At 42.5% G+C, this 25,476-nt stretch overlaps 1 protein-coding gene across 1 annotated transcript in view; it reads right to left on the minus strand.

Moving 5' to 3' along the window:
* Positions 1–434: 434 nt before the first annotated feature.
* The window catches only part of pclob (piccolo presynaptic cytomatrix protein b), a 53,315-nt gene continuing 28,273 nt past the window's right edge, over positions 435–25,476 (minus strand). Inside the window, exons 14-37 of the mRNA XM_030095858.1 lie at positions 21,700–25,396; positions 18,991–20,558; positions 18,535–18,800; positions 17,363–18,191; positions 15,379–16,417; positions 13,025–13,051; positions 11,615–11,703; positions 11,439–11,514; positions 11,233–11,358; positions 10,063–10,171; positions 9,787–9,854; positions 9,442–9,680; positions 8,464–8,508; positions 8,231–8,361; positions 7,299–7,325; positions 6,743–6,836; positions 6,020–6,091; positions 5,531–5,831; positions 4,961–5,155; positions 3,095–3,233; positions 2,917–2,978; positions 1,066–1,203; positions 825–970; positions 435–656 (exon numbers count right to left, since the gene is read on the minus strand). Coding sequence (XP_029951718.1) covers positions 513–656; positions 825–970; positions 1,066–1,203; positions 2,917–2,978; positions 3,095–3,233; positions 4,961–5,155; positions 5,531–5,831; positions 6,020–6,091; positions 6,743–6,836; positions 7,299–7,325; positions 8,231–8,361; positions 8,464–8,508; positions 9,442–9,680; positions 9,787–9,854; positions 10,063–10,171; positions 11,233–11,358; positions 11,439–11,514; positions 11,615–11,703; positions 13,025–13,051; positions 15,379–16,417; positions 17,363–18,191; positions 18,535–18,800; positions 18,991–20,558; positions 21,700–25,396 — 9,627 coding nt within the window. The 3' untranslated portion in view covers positions 435–512. The remainder of the gene's footprint in view (positions 657–824; positions 971–1,065; positions 1,204–2,916; positions 2,979–3,094; positions 3,234–4,960; positions 5,156–5,530; positions 5,832–6,019; positions 6,092–6,742; positions 6,837–7,298; positions 7,326–8,230; positions 8,362–8,463; positions 8,509–9,441; positions 9,681–9,786; positions 9,855–10,062; positions 10,172–11,232; positions 11,359–11,438; positions 11,515–11,614; positions 11,704–13,024; positions 13,052–15,378; positions 16,418–17,362; positions 18,192–18,534; positions 18,801–18,990; positions 20,559–21,699; positions 25,397–25,476) is intronic.

Below are 25,476 nucleotides of genomic sequence, written 5' to 3' on the forward strand. Positions count from 1 at the left end.
ATCTTTTAACATTTCGAAACCACTTATGTCCACACACATCACAATCATCATGGGCATCACAACATAATTCTCCCAATAAAAAGACAACTCAGTGAAATATTCTGGATTTTTCTCTCTTTTTGTCCCCACTTTCTTCCACCTTTAGATATGTTAGTTCAGTTGCACAGCATCAAAACAATAGTGTCTCATGCGGATTGTGGAAAGAAAACAGAAGCACATCGTTGCCCTCAAAGCCATATTGCTGTTGAGTAAGTATCAGTTCCTGCCTTCGCTTCCCACAAGCGATGCCCATAATCCGCAGAGACCCGGCCTGTGAAGAGGTGGACATGTGTGCTGGCAGTGTTGCACTGATACAATTGCAATAGTATTGGGACAAGTTATTCTCCTCCTTATTACTTTTATACACCACGAAGACGTAAATAGTGACTCTTTCCGTTTCCTCGCTGAACCCGGCTCTCTTCGGTTACCTCTCGGTGATCTATTGCACGTGCACGTCGTCTTTGGAGTGGCGCTCAGGGGTTGGTCTGAGTGGAGCTGACGAACAGCTTGTGCCAGCTGACCACCCTCTTCCTCATGTCCACCTTGTCCAGCCAGATGTAGGCTTCTCCTATCAGGGTTTTCTTCACAAACTTCCCTCCGTTCGATACCAGGAAAAGCTGTGAAAGTATCAAAGAGAAATGGAAATTCTTTGAGTTTTAGGGTCATTCAGAGGATACATGCTCGCAGTTTTCATTATTCTTTTATAAGGAGTTCTTTAGGGGGATAGAATTTAAATGAATTAGAAACATGAGGTATTAGAAGGCGCTGTTGCATAAAGAATCTACCTGTATGGAGTGTCCAGTTGGGTTGAGGGGGAATCTGAAGGTCTCGTTGAACGACGGCTCCCTGTCATGTCGACAAACTCTGGTCTTTTTCTTAATGATCCTCTTCTGAGTAGCAACGTTCACCACGTACAACTTCACGTAAAGGTCTGGAGGCAGATGAGATAAATGACGTGTGTAAATGTGGGAAGATGATTCCTGCATGTGCATACACTCACAACACACACACACATGACTTTCAGACCTGGCAGGTGGTCGGGGCTTTTGAATTTGTATGTGATGTTTCGGCATTGGAGGATCTCCAGGACCAGTTGGTCTCCTTCGGTCTTCACTTCCTTCTTGAGAGCCACCTTGATTTCACCCATTACTTGTGTTTTTCCACCTAAAATGAATGAAAAAAAGTGAGAATGGTGTAAGTTTTTTTGATTTGGAGCTGCTGAAGTGTATTTTAATGTTTTATCATATTTGCATCACTCGAGCTCATGGGAGATTAAACCAAGACGGGGAATCTCTCTGCAGTTTAAGAGTTTCACAAGACAAGCAGAGTTATCTGTGATTGATGAGCCGGGCACCATGGAGATGACCTCCTGACCCCGGTCTTCACAGCAGCTGCCGAGCTACACCCTAAAGTGAGTGTAGCCGCTTTGTTACAAACTGAAACTGGAGCTGAGGGGAGACGATCATGACACCCGAGATACATGCCACGAGGATATAGTTATGACAGCGTGTAGGATATTGTGACATCCTCGTCCACTGCTGTCGCTCATGCAATAAGTCTGAGTTAATATTCCTAATTCATTTTATCCACTGTAAACGCCCAACTGATGCACTGATCCCCAACCCAGACTCTGGAGCCGCATGCAGCTCCTCCACCCAGGACGTATCAGCTCAACAAGGTTCTCACAAAATTACATGTAAATAAACATTTAGGTTTTAAATGTTGTTGCACACTATAGTTGTAGGTAAATAAAATAAAATAAAAAAAAATGGTTCAATAGTATGGGTAAACTAAAATACATATTATCCTCTGTTGTGTTACCTAAATATTTCCTGTTATTGCAAGTAAATAAATGCTACATGATGGGCTTCCAGCCATACCTCTTGGTTAGCTAACCATAATTACATAAATGCAGTTGAAGAAATATCCTGGAGTCATTCATATATCATGGAGTTTTACTTTGTGTGGACTGATGTATTTGCTTTCACTAGAAATAATGCTGTTTCGTGTGTTTGAAATGATGTTAAATGAGCTTAATGTCTAAAACCACTGAGACCATTGAAAGTAGCTAGAATGGGTTTGACAAATAGGAAGGCTAAATTGGCTTAAATAGCAGAAATGGCTTATAGAAAGAGTTTATATTGCTTGAATAGAGCTACAACTCCAATAATTATATAAAAACATCTTATTGCATTTTATTTTGTGGAAAGTGCACAAAATTAAACAAATAAAGAAACAACATTTAATGTTGAATGAGGTGAAACAGCTTCGTCATCTTAACAGACTAAAACAACAGTTGTGTTTCAGATAAATGTGTATGAACTAAAACACAAAAAAATAAACAGCTCAAATTTCAAAGTTGGCCAAAACCTTTTAAAACCTTAGTATTAATTGCTAATTTTAGCACTTCGGTTTCACACATGACACATGAATATTAAAGGTTGTTTCATCTTCACATTGAGAGCACCTGAAGGATTTTCTCTGCTGACAAAAACCTTCAAAAGCTGCTTATTTCTGAGCATCGACAAGCAAAGCAGGCACGTTTGACAGGTGGTGACATTAAACCAAAATGTTACATTGAAGTAACTAAATGAATGGAACGGCTCAAACAGACTGACTGAAACTGCTGAAACACCTAAAATGGATTTTTTTTATTACTTAGTCTCTAAATTACTCACTAAATATTTATGTTGGCTTAATTTTGGATTGCTAATGAACTGGTTTGTATTTTCAGATGAAGCTTACTTGTTATTGAAGAGGATTGAGGACATAAAAGGTGCCATATATAAAATGACCACTAGGTGGAGATCTACAACCACCAAAAGATAAACAAAAAAACCCCAAAACATTAAAAACCAACATATGTCTGTGACTTGCCTTCATTGTCTGAACCTCCTCCGAGCTGGTTTTTGTCCGTGCCGTTAGGAATAGCTTTGCCGCTGTAGGAGATTAAAGATAAATACTTCAAGATCATCCGATAATAAAAATGAACAGTCATCCGTGAGCATTTCTGGAGTCATACTGTGCTTTAAAAATGTATTACAAATGGACCTACATGCGTGGCACTTGAAAAATGGCACTGTCCACTCCGGTGCCCGCCCCTTCATCCCCTTCATCACCGTAGGCGTCTCCAACGAGACTCGGGGCGGACAGCACCACCGACCCTGAGACGTCCCCCAGCCTGTGTCCGGGCCCTGTGGGTGGCGAGACTAGGTGTCACGCTGAGAAAGCATCAACACACGGCTGTCTTGTCTGTCTTGCCTTCACAGGAAACGACTTGCACACAGCAACAGACACAGAGCAATTTTCAAACCGCACAGCTTTTTTTCACACATGCATGCAAGTCCAAGAGATGTGCTGAAGCCGTCGCCCGCTGACTGTCACTTACAACTTTGACTCAGCAGCTTCGAACGGCACCACAGATGACTGTGTGTGTGTGTCCTTGCATTTATTGTACCATTAGTGTGTTTAGCCACAAGTTAATATACAAATGCATGTAATTCATACAGTCTAAAGAAGGATTATGTGGATGTTCACTTATGGAATGAATTGATTTGCTCTGGGCTTCAGCTTAGCGTCTTGCATTCGACTCTTATAATCTGTCATACGTCTTGAAAACAGAAAATACTCACAACTAAGGCAAAAGAAGCAAACACAAACCCACATTCTCAGACATCCACAGAGTTTTGCTTAATTCTACATATAGTTAGTTACATCGTACACTGTTTTTTTAGGAGCAAAGTTGCAGTTTTAGTATTTATGTATTGAAAATGAGGAAGGAGCAGATTTAGTTATATATGTTTATGTTTTTCCTATGTTGCCTCACCTTCCCCTTGACACTTCTTCTCCCCTCACGGTTAGGTGACCGCTTTACTCTCAGTGGCCGGTGAGTGCAGAGTGAACCTCCTGTTGACTTTTCTCTCTGTTTCCTGGTTTGACTGGGTCACTCTCACATTTGTATCCCCTTTGTTTTGGGCGGCAGGGATGGGGGGAAGGACTGGGTGGGGTGGGGAGACTGTGTGCCATACCTGTGTGTGTCTGTGCCTGCATTTCGTGTTTTTTTTTTCTTTTTTTTAAGGGTTTATGACACACACACACATGCACATACACAGCGATAAAGCAGTACCCAGGGAGCTGCATGCTGAAGTAACTCTGACACTGGACGAAGTATCTCAGGAGTGAATTAAATCTTCACCCTTCGTTTGAAAGACATTGCACTGGGATTATACAGAGATGTTAATGGACGATGTTAAAGTCGGGTTGATGTCGTCAGACAGAAGACATGTAGGAGACTGCCATCCCAGCTTGGTTTCTATACCGGGGTTAAAGTTTTCCACACTTGGGTGCTGTAGAAACCACACGCTTGGGACTGGCACATGCACAGTCCATGTAGAAACAGAGGGGTTTGCATCTTGTTATTTTACAACTAATTAAATACACATATTTATTAGTTTTGTTGTTAATGCTTCATTTCTTTCATTGTGTTAATAATCAACTCTACAGATGCAAAAATCTAAAATTACAGCCTACTTGGTGCACTAACTGTGCCAGAATATTAAATGTTTGTTTACAGTTACACACTAAAATTAAAGTATTTGCTGCAGGTTTAAGCTTTAAAATGTCTCAGTTATTTAAATTTTCTTTATTTTTCTTCGTTACTCACATACACTGTGTTTTGTGGTTATATTAGTCAGGTTAATCAAAGGTGGAGGGTACTGAGATTTGGTATTGATCAATACAAATCACTGTGCTCAGAGGGAAATAAAGAAGAGGCGAGCAGTAGGCAAAGGTCAGACGTTAAGAAGGTGAATGCACAGCAAATCAGGTTTTCAGCAAACAGTTTGGACGAAGCTTGCATGCGTGGGGGAAAAAAGAGGAGGCATGTCACAGGAAGTGTGTCACGGGTAGGGGCAGGATTTACTTGGTTGCAGGCGGGACTGTTGCACGGCAGCCTCGGCAGCAGCAATGGCTATCCCAGCATCCTCAAGGTGGGCCTGAGTGACGCTACTCTTGCTTTGGCTTCGGGAGGGGCCATGCGAGCGCAGCTGGCCGTCAGAGGAAGACTTGGAGCTGCCTGGGCTGCTGTGTGACTTTTCCAAAGGTAACATTTGCATGTCTGGAGGATGAGGAAATTAAAGGTTAAAACTGCAGTACAGAAAATTGTGGGTGGGGGGAAAAAGAAAAAGAAAAAAAAAAAGTGTATGGAATAATTTTGCTCTATATTAGTCCTCATTGTGTCAAACGTATCCCCGATTCTACTGGAAGCTTAAGCAAGTACAGCTTCCTTTGTTATGGGGATGACTGGGCGTCCCTGCAGATATAACTCAGAAGGTGTTATGTGCATTCAGTGTTATGAAAACTGGCAAGATCGGATCATGGGAACCTGCCAAGAAAATATCAATGTCATGCCTCAGGTCAGAAGCCATAAAAACAAACGAATACATAGTTATTATTGAATTTGTGGACGTGACAGATGAAATCCTTTGTTTACCTTTGGCGGGATCGGGGAAGATCCCGTGGCTTCGGCTCTTGATTACTGAGTTTTTCGGCGAATCTTGACTCCCGTCTCCCAGCCCCGGCGCTTGACCCTGTCCGTATCCGTGCCCCTGTCCTGGTACTGACATGTGACCCTGGCCCAGGCTGTGTGTCTGACCGTGACCCTGACCCGACCCGGGGGGGCCTTGGGTACCATGGTGTGCTCTGCTGTGCTCAATGCTCTCACTCTGCTCCTTTAAAGGCAGCCAGCGGGGAGTGTTGTCCAGCTGGGCCGTGTTTGACAAGTCAATTAGCACCTGGAAGGAAATAAAAACACCAAAACCAAAGTTGACTGATTCAGAGGACAGAAGAAGCAGAGGAACTGCAGTGTCTGCAAACACTGTATTCGAAAAAATACTGTAATGCGTTGTGCGTTTAGTAAGTACTATAAAGCAGTTTCAGATCACAGTCATTGTGTGTGAGCTTAATGTGAAAAGTCACCCACCTCTCCGAGGAAGTCATTGGCGGAGGATCTGTCATAGTCCCACACCGTCACCTCCAGTGTCTTCTTCTTTAACTGGGAGGGACGGAAGGAGAAGATTCACAGGTCATGAAGCTGTGTTCTGAATTTCTGTGTGTATGTATGTGTGTGTGTGTGTTTAATACTGTTTTGAGTGTTTGTGCCCGTACGTTACATCAGCTTGAAATGAAGCTAACTCAAATGGACTAAATGTGTAGCAGCAAGGTTACTATAACTGGGAGGATAATTGAAACAGAAAGAAGAAACCTGGGTTATGTTTAATAACTTTCACTAGATGCAATGTGAATCTACCCGCATGTGGAAGGAAACAGGCAGAACTGTGTGGGAGAAGATGGAAAGATATACCCACGGCGGGATTCCGATGGCTGCGCTAACATGTTGCTGGTGTCATTTCACACAAACAACACATGGTCATTGCAAGAGAGACACTCAAACATAAACAGACGCAGTCACACACTTACACACATGACGTGGTTACCGAGCACTCTTTTTTTGTGTGAAAGTAACACACAGTTTCTCTTGTCTGTTCTGAAACTATGAAATCAAGGAGGAATTGTTCACCTCCCTCCTCGAAGGGAGATACTCAACCCCAAACCATGAGTTTCAGGTAAGTCTTCAGAAAACAAAAGTTAATTCAATATCCCCAAAAGGCTTTGATGCATGTGCGTATGTTTGTGGACACTGTACCTGTTCTAAATGAATGTTCTTGTAGATGACAGTCTGGTTCCACTCCGGGTTCAAGGTCCTCTGTGCATACTTGGTTCTTCTCTTGTTGTCGGCGCTGATAAGTGATGAGAGTCAGAAGGTTTGTTTGTTCAGTAATAAATCCACAAAAAACATTTGTTTCCCCCTTGCCAGAGTAAACATCCATCAAACTGTGATATTCTGTGTCAAATGGACGCTTGAAAAATGTCCAGTCTCCTTTAGTGAAGCCACCGGAAGCAAGATGGAAACATCACTTATTAACTGTACGCGTTGATCAAGATGCTTTCACCAGAAAACAACAAAAAACATCTTTACTTTAGAGATAGAAGCTGAGGAGAGTTAAACGTCAGAGCCATGGAGAGATAAAATGTGATGGCATAAGTGCTCTTAAACACTGTGAAATAGAGCAAGTAATTGGACAAACAACAAAGGCCACGACAAAAGGATGGTAAACCACTTTGGAGACATAGTTTACAGAAAAAAGAAAAAACGAAAAAACAAAAACACCAACTAAAAGCAAAGATCAGCACCACACTACCTTGCATTCTGGACAACCATGACTTGGCTGAGGGAGTCCAGAAGAGGAGGAGGAGGGCAGAAATCACAAACAAGAAAAGCAAAAACACAAAAAAACAGTCAGAGAAGCCCAGAGAGCTTAAAGAAAAGGCAGTAAAGGATAGAGAGCTGAGGCAATCGATATCTTCCGCAGGGTGTATTACTGTTTCTCTGCCGAAACAATAGATATGAAGCAACACCAGGAACGTCTGACAGAAACTATTGGCTCATAGGCAAATGCATATCTCGCTATTCTGTCCTGAGGTAAGGTGGGTGTGCTCCCTGCTGCTGATGTCAGACAGATGTTTTTTAAAATACTCTCCGAATGAGATGGGAGGAGGCTAAAAGCGCTGCAGCTTTAATTTGTAGCCGATGCACCATGGGCGGCCAGACTGTTGAGAGGGTGTATAATCTCATAAACAGCTCTGATGGAGTCATTATCTAAGAGCAGATATTGTTACGGAGCAGATAAAGGTTACATCGATCCTTTCCCCCTGCCATTCACGGCCTCGGAGGGAAGACCGTGATAAGAGGAGGAGGTCTGAAATGTCCGGGACAATACTGAAATATTCCGTCTGAAGAGGGCACAGAAGGACAGTGTGTACATGTGTTTCGACGGTCTGCCGTTGGCTAATTCAATAAAGGTGTAGTACGGCAGAGCGTCTCTGTAAGGTCAAAGCCTCCATCCGTCGATACACGGAGTCACTCGAGTGAATTGAGTTATCGTACAAATGACTGCCTCATATCATCAAGTCCCGTGTTATTCTCTCATACAAACTCCACTTGTTAGTTAATTCAGTACAACACAGTCGATACAAAGTCAGAAACAAACAGGGGGAGAAGAAAACAAGACAGACGCAAAAGCAGACAGACTGACAGACAATAAGAGACTGCCGAGCCACGGTAAGAGCTCACCCTCTCCCGGGTAACAGGTAGACCTTCACAAAGGGGTCTGAGTAGCCGTCATTGTCCCTTGGAGCGAGATTTCTGGCCTGCAGCACGTGGACGATGAGGTTCCCCAGGTTCCTGTCATAGTTGATCTGGAGCTGTGGGAAAACGAAAAGTACAGAGGGGCTTGTGTGAAAGACACTCCACTGCCGGCAGGGTGAAAAAATGTGCTACAATAGCTTTTGACTGAATGTTTATACCTGAATTTCCCCGCTGATTGGAGGAGGCATCCTCATTATTTCCGGCTAAGGAGAGAGAGAGAGAGAGAGAGAGAGAGAGGTTGATGGTGACTCTAAAAACACAAGTCATATTGACAGATCTGTCCCAGCCACAGATCTATCTCAGTTCACCCTTCAGTCTTTGGGGATTATGGTGTGTTTAAAGTGCTAGGAATTTGGGAAACTCCCACTGGGAGTTTACAACATTCAAATCACAACAACAAACGAGCAATATGTTTCCCTCCATCTTCACTGAAACAGTTTCTGCTGTTGGGAGGAATCAGACCTGCTTCTGAAATCACTTTTACCAGTGGGAAGAGTATTTATGTATATTTTGGCCTTTTCCACTTCCCAGTTACTCATGAGCGCACCACCAGATGGTAGATTTTATGGGCTGTCCTTGCAGAGTTATTCCATCTGACTATGTGTGAGTAAACTCGCCGGAAACATCCTTTTCATTTGAGAAGGCTGATCTGTCGTTCAGAATACTTTAAAAATAAATCAGAAATGTCTATTGTACTTCAGAGCTTCACGAGTTTCAAAGAAATGGATTCTGTATTATTGCATTATTAATGGTACACATAGCAGTTATAATACATGAATCACCTTTTACCAGTTCCCCGGGTCAGGCAGGGTACCACACTATCTCTTAAAGCCATAATAATGGCCCCTTCAGTACTCGATGAATACAGCCGAACCATTTAACCTTCATTTCACCTATTGTATGATTAAAGACTCATTGAAGCACAGCAGCCATTGCAATTGATGGATCACATTAAGTTCTGCAGGCTGGACTTGTTTAATGATAGAGAATATAGTGCAATCATGCTAAATTTAATGGATTTTTTTTTTCTTGCAATCAATTAACCTCTGACATATGAAGACCTTTTATATCTCTTCTTATGGGCAGTTTGGATCATCGCTGTTGAAGGCCGTGCCAGTTGAGCATGCTAAACTAACCTTGTGTCGCTGTTTCTTGCTGATGGCAGGAGATGCAGGCTGGCCAGGGCTCGGCACCCCGCTGGAGGCCGCTGATCCGGTGCCCGAGTGGAGGAGGGCGGAGCGTTCCAACGCAGAAAGCATCCCCAGGCCGCCCGGTCCAACTCCTGCCCCCGCCATGCCGGGACCCTGCTGCTGCGACACCTTTTGCAGCTCTGCAGCGAGCTGTTTAGGATCCACGCCGGGAGAACGCTGCCCACCTGCTGAGACAAACCAGTAGGGTAAGGAAAGCTGTGTTTTTTTTTTATGAGATGGGTACATAAAGGCATGCATGCATGCAAGACATCAATAAATCCTTGTACATACCAGCCTTAAGCTGGATATGGTGCTCCAGGGCTTGTGGGTGCTCGGGGTCAGACAGCATATTAAGGTCGCTGTTTGGATCCATACAGGAAATTTATAATGGAATCACAGCCAGTGTATTTTAGCAGTAATCCGATGAAGGAGTGTGGGATGAATACGAGGGAAGGGAAGGAGGAGAAGATGTGTTGTGGGTGTAAAGTCACCATATTGCGACTAAACATTTAGGAGTTTCGGTGGGACGGGGGGGGGGGGAATAAACGGTGGCAGATGTTTACTCACAGTCTCACGCAGATCTCCGCCTCGGCACATGGTTGGCCCATGATGCACTGCACCTCTTCATAGGTCTTCCCCGTCAGAGGAACTCCATTCCACTCCAACACCTGCATCCCTGTGGTTTGACAGATTTGCAGAGTTAAAGACAAAAGGAGAAGCTTTAGATCTCTAAACCATGTTAGAAAACACCAATAACTCAACCTCTTCATATTCAACATAACTGCAAATGTGACAGTGAACCAATAAAAAGTGATATAATCATATATTTCACTATATGATTTGATTTTTTAAAAAAATGACATTTTGAGCCATTTCACAGCTATGAACATGAAATACAGAAGAAAAAAAAGCACCTTTGTATTTTAATAATGCATCACAGTTCATCAAACTGGAATTTCACACTGAAGGATATATGAGAAGCCACACAAGGGAATGTGGTCTTCACATTGTACATTTTGTTATGAATGCACACATGAAGCTGCTGTGACAACAAAGAACCTGAATTAATACGTTGATATCCTTCTTCCTGAGCCGGCGCATATCGAGCTCATTCCCTCTGCTCTGCATGATCCATATCCTCCTACACTTTGTTTTATATTGCACCTGCGGGCATGTACCGCCGCCATTCTCTTTCTGAGAAACATAATCATATTTCAAAGTTGAAACCCCGCACTTGCTCTAAATTAAACAAGCTAGTCTAATCTTTCATTGATTAATTATTTAAAGTGAAAATGTGATGAGAGGAGGACTTCATAGTGGTGTAGTGGTCAGCACCCTGGCCTCATAACAAGAAGATCCAACATGGAGTGTTTGTTTTTTAAGATTCATGAGGCTAATTGTTGTAGTTATGCTTGTATTTTTGTGTCTATAACAATGCTAAATATAGACCAGTGACTAACACTGCCCACTGCTATCAAGGGTGAGGTTTTTGTGCGTGTGTGTGTGTGTGTGTGTGTGTGTGTGTGTGTGTGTGTGTGTGTTGTATGTGATGTGTCACAGTATGAGACATGACAGACGAGTACACAGAAGGCTCCAGCCGCCTCTCACATCTCCTTCTGGATTTCTGTGATTCAGACTGGAAATCTTTCACCAAAGGCACACTCTGCCAAACATTTACATTCTAAAGGTCTGTGTCCACACCAGTAACCTTGAATTCTCTTTGAATTCTTCTCTTACCCTCCACAACTTTTCCCGTCTGCTCTGCCACACCGCCGGGGATGACCTTGGCGATGTAAGCTCCGATCTCTCCGCGGCTCCCTGGAATCTCTTTCCCACCCACCACACGGATCCCAAGTCCATTTCCTGTGGGAGAAAATCAACACACACATCCTAATTAGACAAACAAAGACAAGATGTGTGCTTAATCTTAGTGTGTTTTCTACCTGACACACTGCTGTCCTTCACGTCTCTCTTAAGCTTGATGCGAGTGTGAGGGAAGGCATAAGGGACCAGTTTCATCTGAGAAGGATTCCAAGAATGAACAGTATTAAAAGATGGTTTCGTTTCTTATCGCATTTGGAAAGCATGAGGTGACTGTTGATCTCGGGTCGGGTCACACCTGTCTCCTGTCCAACACGTTTCCGCTTTGTGGATGTCCTTCTCTCGGTTTATCAAACCAGTCTGTGTCTTCTCTCCTCAGGTGGTAGGCTGGGCGAGGACAGAACGTCATTAACAGCCACAAACACACACACACAGACAACGATCAGCTTAAAATCAGGATAACGACGACTCAGACAGAGATCGATAGAACAGCCTAGTTTTGGAAATATTTTCAGTGTGCATCAAAAAGATTAATAGCACATCCATCCCCATTTACTAAAAGGCAGGAAGATCTGGGATCTGTCCCGACTGGATAGGCGAAACGCAGCCGCGGGAACTCCGTCCCATCCCATCCGCAACGTCTGTGAGATCAAACGATCACAGCAAACTGGAAATGATGGATGAATACAGTTTCTAAACTATGTTTACTTGTAAAAGTTGTCATGCGTTTGACTCCATGCAATGCTCCCCTTCTGAATGCGAGAGCTTTTTCTGTTGTCCACATTTTCGTCGCTGCTGAATGTGAAACACTGCTGTTGAAAGAAGCCTCGGGAAATTCTGGACTCTGATAATAAATACTTTAATGCAAAACATCTGTTTTGCCGCAATACGACACAGTGCATTACCAAGCAGCAAGCCCATATATCATATCTGGAATGGAAAGGTAAAAAAACGACTTTTATGCAACATGCAGATCCATAACTCTCCCTTTTTTATTTGTTTTTAGAGAAAACAAATATCTGAGAATTAGCAAAGAACATATTGTAGATGTTTTCTGTCATTTTCTGTAATTAGTATAACAAAATCTGAAGATTAGTCATGCTAGTGGAGCCTTTCTTCTAAAAATCACTTTTATTATTTTATCTCATTGCCATTATCGTCTAGTTTGAAGATAATAAGGAATGAAAGATGACCGTTTCGCTGACTGGCTCAACAATTATTATGACTTATCAGCACCATTTTCTGATCACTAAACAATGCTGATATTGAATTTCAATATTTCATCAGTAAAACAAATGCAAAAACAATAAAAATCCTGTAGAAATACATTTCGGAATTATGGACAGTGTGCATGATTTTTTTTTTTTTTTCTGACGCATGAACATGAAAACTGGAAATGGGTCTGATATGCTTACAGAACCACAGTGCAAACATTGCTGAATGATGTGTAACTGAAGCCACTACGGTTTATGACACAGAAACGATTATCTAGTGCAAATAAGATGAGGTTCATTCCAGAATGGAACTGATATGTCGACAACTACAGATTGGCTAAATGACATGTGTTGTTTACTACTGAGAGGTGGGTCATTCCAGACTCTGGCATGTTTACAAAATCAATCGGAGAAGTGGAAAGTTCAGAACCATGATGTGCGGCATGGAGGCATACAGTCTCTACAGCTACATGGAAGTCGAGAAGCTGTCTCACCTTCTATATTCCAGTTTGGGCCTCCAGCTGGGGTACAAAGTTATATGCTTTTTTTAGAAAGGCGTTCAACAAATGGTCAAAGCTCTAACAAATTACAGGAACTATTCTACCACTACATTTGTATTTAAGCGCATGCACTGAAAGCAGTTGCCAACAAAAAAAATAAATAAACGCATGCTTGAAACTACTCTGTGAGACATTATCAGTTTAGCAATTTACAAATTTAAGCAGAAGCATTGTAAAAAGAAAATTAACAGCATAAAATGCACTTTATGGGGAAAAACAAAGCCTCGTCATATATCATATGACTGAGCCACAGTAATATGTGAGGAAACTTGACAGTAGGCTTAACTAGTACTGTAAGATACTCTACCGTGTCTGATACTTTCATGAAAGATTCTGGCATCATCTCTGTTCAAAACCAGCATGGACTCACTTAAAGCTGTAATCAAGGCAGATGGACACTTTTACGGAGGGGTCGGACAAAATATTTCCTTATAAACAAGAATTTTAATCTACTGATGCTTTGAAATTGTGGAGCTGTGAAGCTCATATTGCTCAACATATGTCGCTGTCAGGATACTTGGATGACATTCATTTAATCAAACCCTCCATTCATAACTAAATCTTAAACAGATGTTAAGGGTTAAAACTGGAATTTTTGTTACCTGATTCTACATAAAACATAATATATTTGTATAATGTACCCAAAACTAAAATATCATAAAATATAAAGCAATTTTTCATGAACATTATCCACAAAGGTGGATAAAGCTTATCTCACAGAACATACTAATCCCACACTAATGGAGATGGAGATAGTACATGTCAATATTTGCAATCAGTCACTCGAGGACACAGACATCTCAAATGAGACATCCACAGCGACGACCAATAAACAAAAGACAATCATTTTATTACGACAGGAATGGAAGAAAAAGGATGTATTACACAGCATGCAACAAAGCAAAAACACAAAAAGTTTAAAACACAAAATTAAATAGTACAGAAACAGCTAACACAAAACAAACGACACAACAAAAGCATGGTGTTAAAAGTTATTAAGTGTTCAACTACAGGTAGTAATTAATTTACATTGTAAATAATCTGTACAACTGTATATCTTAAAAGGGAATAACTACAGATTTCAAAAGCTCTGATTGTACCTACAAACCCAGCAAAGTGTTCAGTGTTTATAATTCACTTTTGCTAGTTGCTCTCCAAAACAGTTGAAAAGAGTCAAAGAATAACAAATACATATATTTCTGAAAGCTAATATCTTCTTCTTACTCAAAAACTATATTTTATATTACATATTTTGTGTGTGGATGTATGCAGTCATGTTTCAGCATTATTTTAATTTGAGAGGATCTAAATGTGTTTACAAAGTCACATGATGGGAACTTGCTTCTGTTTTGATGGTGAACTAACCAAATGTTATGTTCGGCATACACCCTTAATCATAGCTACGGCTTATCTTGAAGCTTACACAACTGTAGATTGCCTTTACAGCATCTTAAATCTCTATCACTCAACCATTAACCAAGAACACACAAGTATTTTCTATATATGTGTGTCATATATAGGTTTTCATGACTTATGTTTATGAGACAAAGAACATATGAGACAATGAATAAACAATACATTGTTCTATTTTAACATTTTCTGACACTGGACAATACACACCTATGATTAAAACACAACATTAATTCTATGTGTGTCTTAAAATACACTGTTAAAAATTATGCTCTCTTTTTCTAAATATTGCACATACATTTTTTTTTCGGAAGTGAAATCTCATCTGTCGTATTGCACCTAGCATGCATTTAATAAATGTGCTTGGTGGTAAATGTCAGATATACAGCGATATCATGTTCAACAAAGATTGGACTTTCAGAAAAAGAAAAGTCATAAGGCAGCTGTAATGTGGAAAAAACATATTTGCTCATGAAATGTGTAACCACTAAGGTTTAGAGAAGAAAGGATCGGCATGAGACCATAAAGAGAAAATAAAAGCAAAAGGAAAACAGCATGCAAATGAAACCAAAAAACAAACAGAAACAAAACTTCAGAAATCAGAAGTAACATACATAAACTCAGACCAAGAGGATTATGTATCAGTGGGTAAAGTTAAAACAAAAAAAGTGAAGGAGAAAGCATGCAAACATTTAATGTGATGTTTACTGTAACAGAGGAAACCATAGTATAGAACAACCAACAGTTATTATTTTGAGCAGTGATAACTGAGAAGGAAGTCATTAATGTACACAGTCAGATAGACCACTCAGTGTTAGCATGCACGACAAGCAAGTCCACACAGTCAAATTGCTGCAGCAGTCTGAGGTTCCATTTACCTTCACTGTCTGACATGGCGCCTTGCAAGTCATCCATGATGAATGCAATGTCTCGATCATAGCCACGTGTCCGAGATTCCTCCCTCATATGCTGCTGCACCTCAGGCAGGGAGTGGCTGGATCCAAACTGATCCCTGGAGTCAGCGGAAATGGGAGGAAGAGGACCAGCTGAGGCTCTAGCCATACCCATGGGCTGCCCCACCGGACTCAGGGGGCTTTCTTCCTCCGAGTTCTGAGCGACAATGGGGATACGACCCCGGCTTTGGCTAATGGGTAAACTAGTGGGTTTCGTTCTCGCCACTCCAGGGGCGAATGCCGCATCCAGGACGTCTCCCTCTGTTTTGAGTCTGAGTGAGGAACTGGATAGATCCCGTTTGATGGATAGATCCAAACCATAGACGGATGAGGGCCGAGAGGAGGGACGGGATCGACTGCCACTTGGGTAGGTGCCGTCATCCTGAGCAGAAGCTCTGATAGCGGATCCAAGTCCAAGAGACTGACCAAGATTAAGGGATCCAGAAAGGTTGGCCCCCAGAGAGGAGCCCAGATATTTCTGCTGCTCAGACAGATTCTTTCTTAGTCCGAATGTAATCTCATCCTGAAGCAACCTAGCCCTTGCAGCCAGACTTGATACAGAGGATGCCCCAGATCCCATGTAACTACCAAATTCGGGCTCAAGGTCCCTACTCTCTTGAATTGGTGAAAATTTGGTGATAGCTTTAGGGTCTATTAGGGCTTTTTTGTTCTTCATTTGTTTCTGGTAGAGCATAGCTGCTGGAAGTTGCTTGGCAGCCTGTTTTTCAAGGGTGAGTCTGCCAATACTATATTTCTCTCCTTTAGGAAAGTGGCGTAAACTGCTATCACTGTGGATATATTGGGGCAAGCCAAGTCCTGTTAATTGTTCTAGTCCTTCAGTTCCTCGCCTGAACTCTTGCTTGATTTGTTGTTTCAATAGCTTCAGTTCATAAGGCTCTTCCATAGTGTCATCTTCTCCTTTGCCATATCCCTGAAGCCGAGATGATCCTAAAAACTCAGCCACCTTCAAAAGACAAAAACAAAACCAACAGACAAACACATTTTAGGTTCATTTTTGTCAAAGCAACAAAGAGAAAAAAACAAGAACAACAAAAAATTAAAATGTTTCATGTCTATTTTACCTGAATATTTAATGAATGACTTAAAGCTAGGGTTGGCGATCTTGGAAAACTAGCATGTATTCGAATGTAGCATCTCCCCAAGGCTCCGCCAACTCCGCCCAGCTCCCACCCCATTGGAGGAGCTCCCACTGTTATGGGGGGAATGCACTGGACGCGAAAGCGCCGCGGACGGAATTTCTGATCGCCTCCCATCTTAGCCACCCGTACTGCCCCCACACAACGCGCAGGGGAGAGCCGCACGCGCCACGGCTTGAGCTCTGCAGTGTGCCCGCTCCGCTTCGTTCTATTTTTCACGCGAGCCGCGAGCACCGAGGGCACGCTTGGCAACGCGCGCACTGAACCAGGGTCAGTGCACACCATTGACATGTACGCACAGGGGGCTTGTAGAACGGCGAAGGGATTTGATTGATTTAAAAAAAGGTGTCCCGGCAAGACTATTGGTTGCTGTTTTTCCCGTTTTACTCCTGCTGTAGATAGCAGATATTTTCCGCTCTACTTTAAAAACACGCTATGAATTGCTTCCCATCGGGTCATAAAGATAATTTTAAACAGTATTTAAAAAAATGTATCTCATTCAGATCGCCAACTCTAGCTGTAAATGTTCTTTAATTTCTTACAGGGTCATTAGTATATCTCTTCCAAGCTTATTTCTCAATAGTAGTTTTTATAATCAGTGAAACCTTTTATGCTTAGTAAGTCAGTTATTACATCAGTGCTCTACAGCTAAAGCCTTTCAACATTCTGAGTACTCAAAATTGCTAATATTTTGTGTTCAAAGTACAAACTTGAAAAGAATCTGAAATATGATGTAACTGTACAATAATTACCTCCGCTGTGCGTCTGACTTCTGCTGCCCTGAGTAGTCTGTCGGCCTTGGACAACTCCTTATCCGGCAGGTTGAATCCCGATCCCAAGCCAGTGTTGCTCAACCCTGTCGATGCCTTGGTGAGTTCTCCTATATCCTCGATCAGCACGTAGTTCCTGGCATTATGGTGGTCAATGTCAGCATAGAATGAGTCAGCAGAAATGCTCGACATAGGACTTGATGCCATACTTCTCTCCTCCAGCCCGAGTCTCAAATCCAAGCTGCCATACTTGCCCCCCAGGTGAGCTACCCCATAGCCACTTTCTGTGGAGGTTGGCACAATCAGCAGAGGCTGGTTGCGGATAACCTCATAGTTGGTTGTGATTTTGGGCTCTAAATCTGAGAGATTGGTTTGTCGCTGCTTTCCTTGTTGCAAGAGCAGAGCATGTTGGTAGCTGCTGGGTTGAGCCTGTCCATGGGTGAGAGATAATGTTGGATAAGGAGACACCTGTTGGTGGTAAAGGGACTGCTGCTGATACAGGTTCTGCTGGGTATAGTGGCTGGTTGTTTGGGTCTGAGGAACATACTGAGCATAGTGAGAGTAGGGACTAGTTAAAGTGTTATACTGAGAATCAGCTTCTGTTTGCGGGGGGATGAACTGGTCAAATTCAGACTGCGGAGCCGTCCGTGGTCTCTCAAGGCCATCACCTCTGGCTTCTCTGATGTTGCTAACCTCACTGTCAGACATGTAGTCTCTTTCCTCTGCAACGCCCTGGAGATAGGCTCTCTCTCTCTTCTCTCGCTCTTTCAGCAAAGCCTCCTTACGACGGTTGATACCCATTTCCAGATACCTGGAATCAAACAAAAGTATACACTGCTTCACACATCTTGCACTAACAATCCGATTAACACTGCAATCAAAGAGCCAAACAAAAATCTTGCTTCTCACACAGTAGTACCTGTTACCATGTGTGAGTGTGGAGAGGTCTCATTGAGTGTTGTCAAGGCAGCCTTTTATCCCATAAGCTATCAGGGTAACAGGTTGCGTAAAGATGGGGGAATGCAATGACATTGGATTTCATAAATAAATGACATGAAATAATGAGTAAAATTACATGAATATCATTTTTTATAACAGGGGAACAAAACCCATTTTTCATATATTGTGTGAATGCTGGTTGTATTGCATCTTACCGTAGCTTAGCGTCAATTTCTTTTTCCTCCTCATCGAGCTCAGCCTGTTTCTTGCGAAGTTTAGAAGATTCTCTCTCCACAAGATCAAGTTCCTTATCAATGTCTTGCAGAATCTTTGCCCGGGCCATTGTTGTACTGCGGGCAAGACGGCGACGAGCGGAGCCAGTACTGTAGCCCGCCCGTCCCGTCAGAGAGTCGTCCTCGGGAGGTGGGTCTGGAAGCGTCCGCTTTACCTTCTTGCCTGTGCCAGATGGAGATCCTCGACTCTAAAACATACAAAAATATCAAATATTTTCTCAGCAATTCAATAACAAGTAAAACATCTGAACAAAGTTCACAAAATACTTAAGTATTATGGTATGTGAGCATGGCCATCCAAAGTGACTTGAACGTTTTCAATTATCAATATAAAGAATAAAGTGCAGAATTTTTCCATGTTTATCGGCTTAGACTTACAGAATAGCTGTCTGCGTAGTATCCACCCATCCTGTCATCTGTCGAAGGACTTAGGGATTTTGGATCAGACAGAGATTTTTGGCCAGACTTTAATATCCGCGGGCCTGAAGAGAACCTGTTTGGGTCAGCTGTCAACATTCTCTGGCCTCCATGTGACTTCTCAGGAGACAGTGGTGAAACAGCTGTGTAGAAAACCTTCGACTTAGAAGGAACTTCTGCCGTCAGGTGTGTGCTGTAGCCAACTTCAATGGGTGTATGTCTTCTGTCTGAATCTGTTTGACAGCTCAGACTGCCACCTCTTTGAGAGTTTTCTGGAGCTGAAATATGCTTGACGATTTCTACCTTTGTATCCATCTGTACATTGGGCCGTTTGATTGTCCCAGAGTGGTCAGTCTGGACAGATATCTCTGCCACTGTCTGAATAGCAATACTGGAGACTTTAGAGCCATGCTTTCCCTCACTGCTGTGCTTTCGAGACCGCCTTCGAGCTTTTGTGGGAGCATCCCATTCGTCTTGGTCTTCGTCATCAGTCTGAGCTGAGCTATCAGTGTTTCTCCTACTTTTCTTTCTCCTTCCCACATTTTGCTTCTCTGCTGAGTCTTCGTCATCTGTTTGCACGCCACTGTCAATTATTTTCTTCCCCAAGTCATGATCTGCTTGCAGCTTATTTACAAGATTAAGGTGGTCCTGCCCTTCCTCTGCATGTGTCCCAAAAGTTGGAGTTGCTGACTCATCTTTAACAGGCCAGTACTGGCCACTGTCCCCTACTCCTGCATATTTTGCATCTAATAAGTTCCCCGTTGAACCAGAAGTATTGTAGTGCTCATCTAGCTGCCTCTGGAGTTGCAGCTGGAGTTGTTGGATTTGCTGAAGTTGTTCTTTTTGCTGGGCATAGGTCTCTTGCTGGGCCACCATGTGGGCGTGATGCTCTTCTTCTTGCTGAAGGAGAAGTTGCTGTTTCAGAGCTTGAAGTTCTTCAAGCTCCCTTTGAACCATAATCTGCTCCTGTTCTCGATATCGTTGGATTTCCTGCCTTTCCCACTCCAGCTCCTCTGCGAGACAAAGCTGCTTAAGCTTCTCTAGCTCTAGAAACTCTCTCTCCATTTGATACTGAGCCATTTTGGCATTGTCTAAGCCAGGGAAAATTGGGGAAGATGCTAAGGCATCAAGTGAGGCTGCAATTGCTTCCAAGGTGGTGTCTGAATACATGTCTGGATAGCCAGTTATGATATCAGCCAAGGCTGATGGTAGAAGCTCTTTAGGTAGCCCAGTGTCAAAAGGAATAATCTGTCCTGGGTCTGTAGTTGGAATGAACCCATATGGATGTGCCAGTGACTGGTTCTGGACCGTTGATGTTGGCGTTATGGTAGTGCTAAAGATGGAGCCTGGCTGAGTTGTAATTGCATATGTGGAGGGAACCGGGGCAGACACAGAGGAATAAACTATTCCATCTGAGGTTCTTAGTGCACTATTTACACCAAACCCTACAGCAGAAACTTGGGAGTATGGAGTGGAAGTCATCACAGGGTAGAGGCCAGCAGCTTTGCTAGTGTAGTCTAGTGCTTTACCTGTGACAACAAGCCAAAAAATATAATTTCACTTTCCTGAAAATATTACAATTTTAAATTACAATGCATTGTATAAAAGCTGAAGGCCATGCATATTAAATCTGAAAAAAATTCCTACTGCACATGCATATTTGCAGTCATTCTGACTAGCAAGATGCAAAGCCAAAATACTGGGGAAGCACACGCAGGCATACACATGCATCTGTATGAAGAAAAAAAGAAGAGACAAACAAGTTGATGTTAATTTTTAAAGAAATCATGCACCTGACAAATGAACTCTTAAGTTTGTGTGGAGCAATGTCAAAACTGTGCATCAATGGCAATACATAAGAAGTAAAACAACTGGTTATAGTAATCTAAGATCCATGTAGAAATGAATTGATATCTCCCACTGTTGACAAATTCTTCATCATTTCAATAAATTAATAAAATGCTGCCTTCCTTAAACTAAAGGCTGTAATGAAGGCTGTGGTCTTAGCTGCATCATATGACAAAACTGCTTGACTAATTGTTTAAATTCCCATTAAAAAGAAAGAAAGAAAGAAATTGAACACTACTGAAGGCCCACCCATAATGGGAGTCTGGGATTTATCAGACTGGGTTCAAATTTACAATCTACTATTGAAACAAGTAACAGTACATGATACAGTTTACACTGTGAATGCATTGTTCTTATCGTATTGTTTAATTATATAGTTTAATAATCCGTCAAAAGAAGGTAATTGTTGAATTTTGAGAAGGACATTTTTCTTTCAGCTACCATACATTCATTCTTCCCTACATGCCTCCAGCATGTGAGAGCCAAGGACAGTGTGAATAATCTGAAGAATTTAGGAAATCATCTTATATACTTGCTTTCTTTTAAAAATTATTGACATCTTAATAGATGGCTTAAAACAGTTTCTGTAGAGTGACAAATTAAGAACACAAATTTTTTTACTGATCCACACAAACTTTGAAAAAAAAAAGAATGTTTTCAGTAAGCATTGAGCATATGCTCCAAAACATATGCTTCAAGAACTGTTACACTGGAATCATGCAAATAAAATTTTAAGATTTGAGTCACTTCAATGCAAGCTCAAAATTAAAGCATGAAACATATAAAAATATTCAGTACATGTGTACAAAGACCCATACTCACCAGCAGAAAGTTTGGCAGCTGTGAGGTCTATCGCAGCATCTGAAGACCCACTGAGGTAGTCATAGTCATTCTTTGGAGAGAACATGCCTGCTTCAGTCATGTTGGTGTCAGACAATGACGCTTTCAAACCATCAGTCCCTTTGGTTCCATATATTCCACCATCATCATATTGATTATAGCCTTCTCTGTAGCCAAAACTGTTGTCAGGCTGCGTTGTAACTGGAGGCTGTGTCCTGCAGCTTCCTGTAAACGGTAGCTTGTAAATCACATCGCAGCACACACTCCTCCGACCAGCTGTAAGATCCACTGGAGTCCCATCATCTTCAACAACAGTGGTCACCACTCCTGGACTTGATCCAGACAAAGCCACCATAGCTCTTACTGGTCTATAATTTGATAAATCCATGGCCCCTGTGGCCTCCAGGGAAGCAACATGCCCTCCTGTGCCCATGATGATTGGTGCTGAAGATGCAGGATGCTTCCTTTCAGCAGAGACCAGTGCTTCAAAGGAGAGGTTAATGGGTATGTCTTGAGCTGTAGATGCCATAGCACTGACTTTTGGTTGGGTGTTCACAGGTCTGTACACAATTTGTGCTAATGGCTCAAAGGGTTTGTATGTGGTGAGAGGTAGAGGTGATGATGTGACAGGGCCTTGTAAGTCAAGTGGCTTCTCTGCAGGAGTATTTTGATATGAAGCAATGGTGGCAGTACAAGTTACTATTGTGATACTGTCAGTAACGACAGATAATGTGGTTGCAGGGGTGATTTCTGCACTGAGATTTACTATCTCAGGTTGCACTGCTGTAATTTGACGTCCACTGGAGTCACTTGAAAATGAGTGTCGACATGATTCTGGAGGAGTCAGGTCCATGCCTTGCTCAGTCATCTTTACACCAACTTTCATAGTGCGCAAATCAATAACATCCCCAGGATAAATACCATTCTGTTTGGTCACAGGTTGGACCTTTGCTATGTCTGGTTGTATAGTGACTCCTACACTAGGAGGCACTTGTGGAACTCTTTCATGGACAACAGAAACAGTGGTTCTCTGGACTTCAGTCGTAACCACCTGAGTGACCCTGCTAGGGAGGCTTTCCGGAGGCTGGCCTGACGTGGAAATTGATGAAGAATACATGTGACTCATACTAGAGACTACCTTTTCAGGACCCCTTATTTCTTGGCTCTCAATAGACTCTTGCTGAATTTTTGTGATAGTCACCGGGGCCACAGATACTCCTTGTTGAATGTCCTGCACACTGGGTATTGAGGTTCTCCTGGTGTATGCTTCAGTGGTTATTATCTCCAGGGGGTGATCATATTCAGATGAATAAGTCAATACTTGTGGTTGTTGTTCAGTGAAAGGAATGGATCCTCTTCTGTAGGGAGCCTGAACACCATAACCATCAATAGAAACATCCCTTTCAGCAGGCATGTTTACTACTTGCCCTGATGGTAATGAGTGTGGCATAGTTATGGATTCTCTCCTAGTGGTAGCAAATTGTTCTGTTGTAACCACTTGTGTGGGAATTTCAAAACCAGAGGAATAGGCAGATATCTCACTTGTATATGGTGGCTGAATAACTGATGATATGGATGTTCTCCTTCTACTGGTTGTTGCTTCCGTTGTAACACCTGGCATCCCTGCCAGTGGCTGTTGAATTTCAGAAGTTGACATTGGAGATTTTCCATCATTATCTGTTGTTGCAATCTGGGACGGCGTCTCATATCCAGTTCGGAATGCTGTGGCTTCCAGAGGGGGCACTGAATATGACATTGCTGGGGATGGAATTGGTCTCTGGACTTGTTGAATATAAGGAGTGGAGGGTACATTTGGATATGTTGCAATTTGTTGAACATCCAGTGACGCTTCAGCTGTAGAGGGAGTCATAGTCTTAGCTATTTCAGGTATTGGGGCAACTACAGCTGTTGCAGGCAGGGCTTGAGACACTGATACTTCTTCTGGTAGGATATCCCTGTCAATTGCAATAATATCTGTGGCTAAGTCATTCGAAGGAAGGGTCACAACTTCACTTAAAAGAATTGGTTGATGCAACGATTGCTGCTCCCTTGCTAAAGGCAGGATTTCTAAGGATGGAACATATTGTGTAAATGATGAAAATTCAGAAATTGCTTGAGTATTGTTATAACCTGTCGATGCTTCAAGCTCTTTGTACTGTGTTGCTGGTTCAAACACAGGAATTGGCTGTTGAACAGCAACATCGGGAGTTACTTCTGGCAAAGGTGATCTTAACTGAACAGCCTCTTTGACAGTGTCACCAGTAGCTATGTCATGATCTTTCTGTATTATTTCTACTTGTGTTTCTACTTGGGGAAAAGTAACAGTTGAGTGAACTGCTGGTTGTTTATCTTGGAGTTGTACATTTAAAGATCCTTCTGATTGTAGTGGCACAGTAACAACTTCTGTCAGAGCCCCAGACTCCACAGATGGAATTTGCATCGGAGCCTGAGGAACTTGTGCTTCAGCGGGGCCCCCTGGATGAACAGGTGATACATGCTGTACATTTGCTAGAGCTTGTGTGGTTTGTGGTTGGATAACAACCTCTGGTTCTGCTGGTACTGTAATGGTCTCAGGTTTAGGAGGAGGTATTGACTGAGTGATGGATTGTTGCTGTTCTACATATGGTTTCTTAATTGGAGGAGGTACAGTATGTAACTGAATAGAAGTATTCTGATTTGTTGATAATTCAGTGATATCCACCACAGGCAGAATAGGTTGCACAGTTTCTTTCCTTACTTGTCCTTCATTCAGAGCAAAGTCAGAGGTTGTCACTTGCTCTACTGCCGCAGTTGGAGCTATTGCTGTTGGAGGTGGCTGTCTTACTGTGGGAACAGATGCTCTTCGAACTGTAGCCTGTGCTGAAAACGCCTCGGTTGGTGTTTTTTGCTCCGATGGTGTGGTCCGCACTCCTGACACCTTGGTAGCAGGGATAGATCCTCGTCTTAAAGGTGCCTGAACTGTTATGGCCTCTGTGGGTGAGCCAGGCTCTGATGGAAGTGTTATCACCACATAGGTTTGTAAACATTTGGCATGTCTCGGAGACAAAGGTGACTTTGGAGAAGTTGTACCCAACTTAGACTCCACAGGTCTTGTCAGACTAAGAGACAGAGCGTTTGGAGGTTCTTTAGTCCGAGGAAGTGTTGCAGCTTTAGGAGCAACTGGAGGTGGTGGTGGCTTGACACTCTCACCTGGTTTGTGGCTGAAAACTAGTCCAGCAGGTATTGATATAGGTTTAGGTGGTATCGGAGGGGGAGGCTTGGTCATCTGACTTGCAACAGTTGTAGTGACAGCAATTGGTGTTATTATCTCTGTGGAAGTTGTTATTGCACTGGGAATTGATGGTTTTGGACACACCGTTGGTTTGGGTGATGTAGAAGGAGGGAATTGAGTTGGATCCATAACAGGTACTTCAACTGTGTGTGCAGGCTTTGCCCCTACTGTAGGTTTAGATGGCATTGGTGGAGCTGAAACTACCTGGACTGATGAGACTGCTGTCAGTGGTGATGATACAACTGCACTAGGTATAGCTGCAGTTGGATGTGTGGTTATTTGAGTACCTTGTAGAGGCGAAGCAGTACTCCTCAGCACTTTGTCTTGAGTGGTTTGACCAGACTGAGATAGCTTGTCTACACTTGGTACTATTATGACTACATGGCCCTGTCTGGTTTGAGCCACTACCTGAGGAACAGATGCACTATCTGGTTGCATGGCTTCCATTTTTGGTTGTATATCCACAACAACAGACTGCATTGTTCGAC

The sequence above is a fragment of the Salarias fasciatus genome, chromosome 7, assembly GCF_902148845.1.
Source record: "Salarias fasciatus chromosome 7, fSalaFa1.1, whole genome shotgun sequence".
Taxonomy (NCBI): domain Eukaryota; kingdom Metazoa; phylum Chordata; class Actinopteri; order Blenniiformes; family Blenniidae; genus Salarias; species Salarias fasciatus.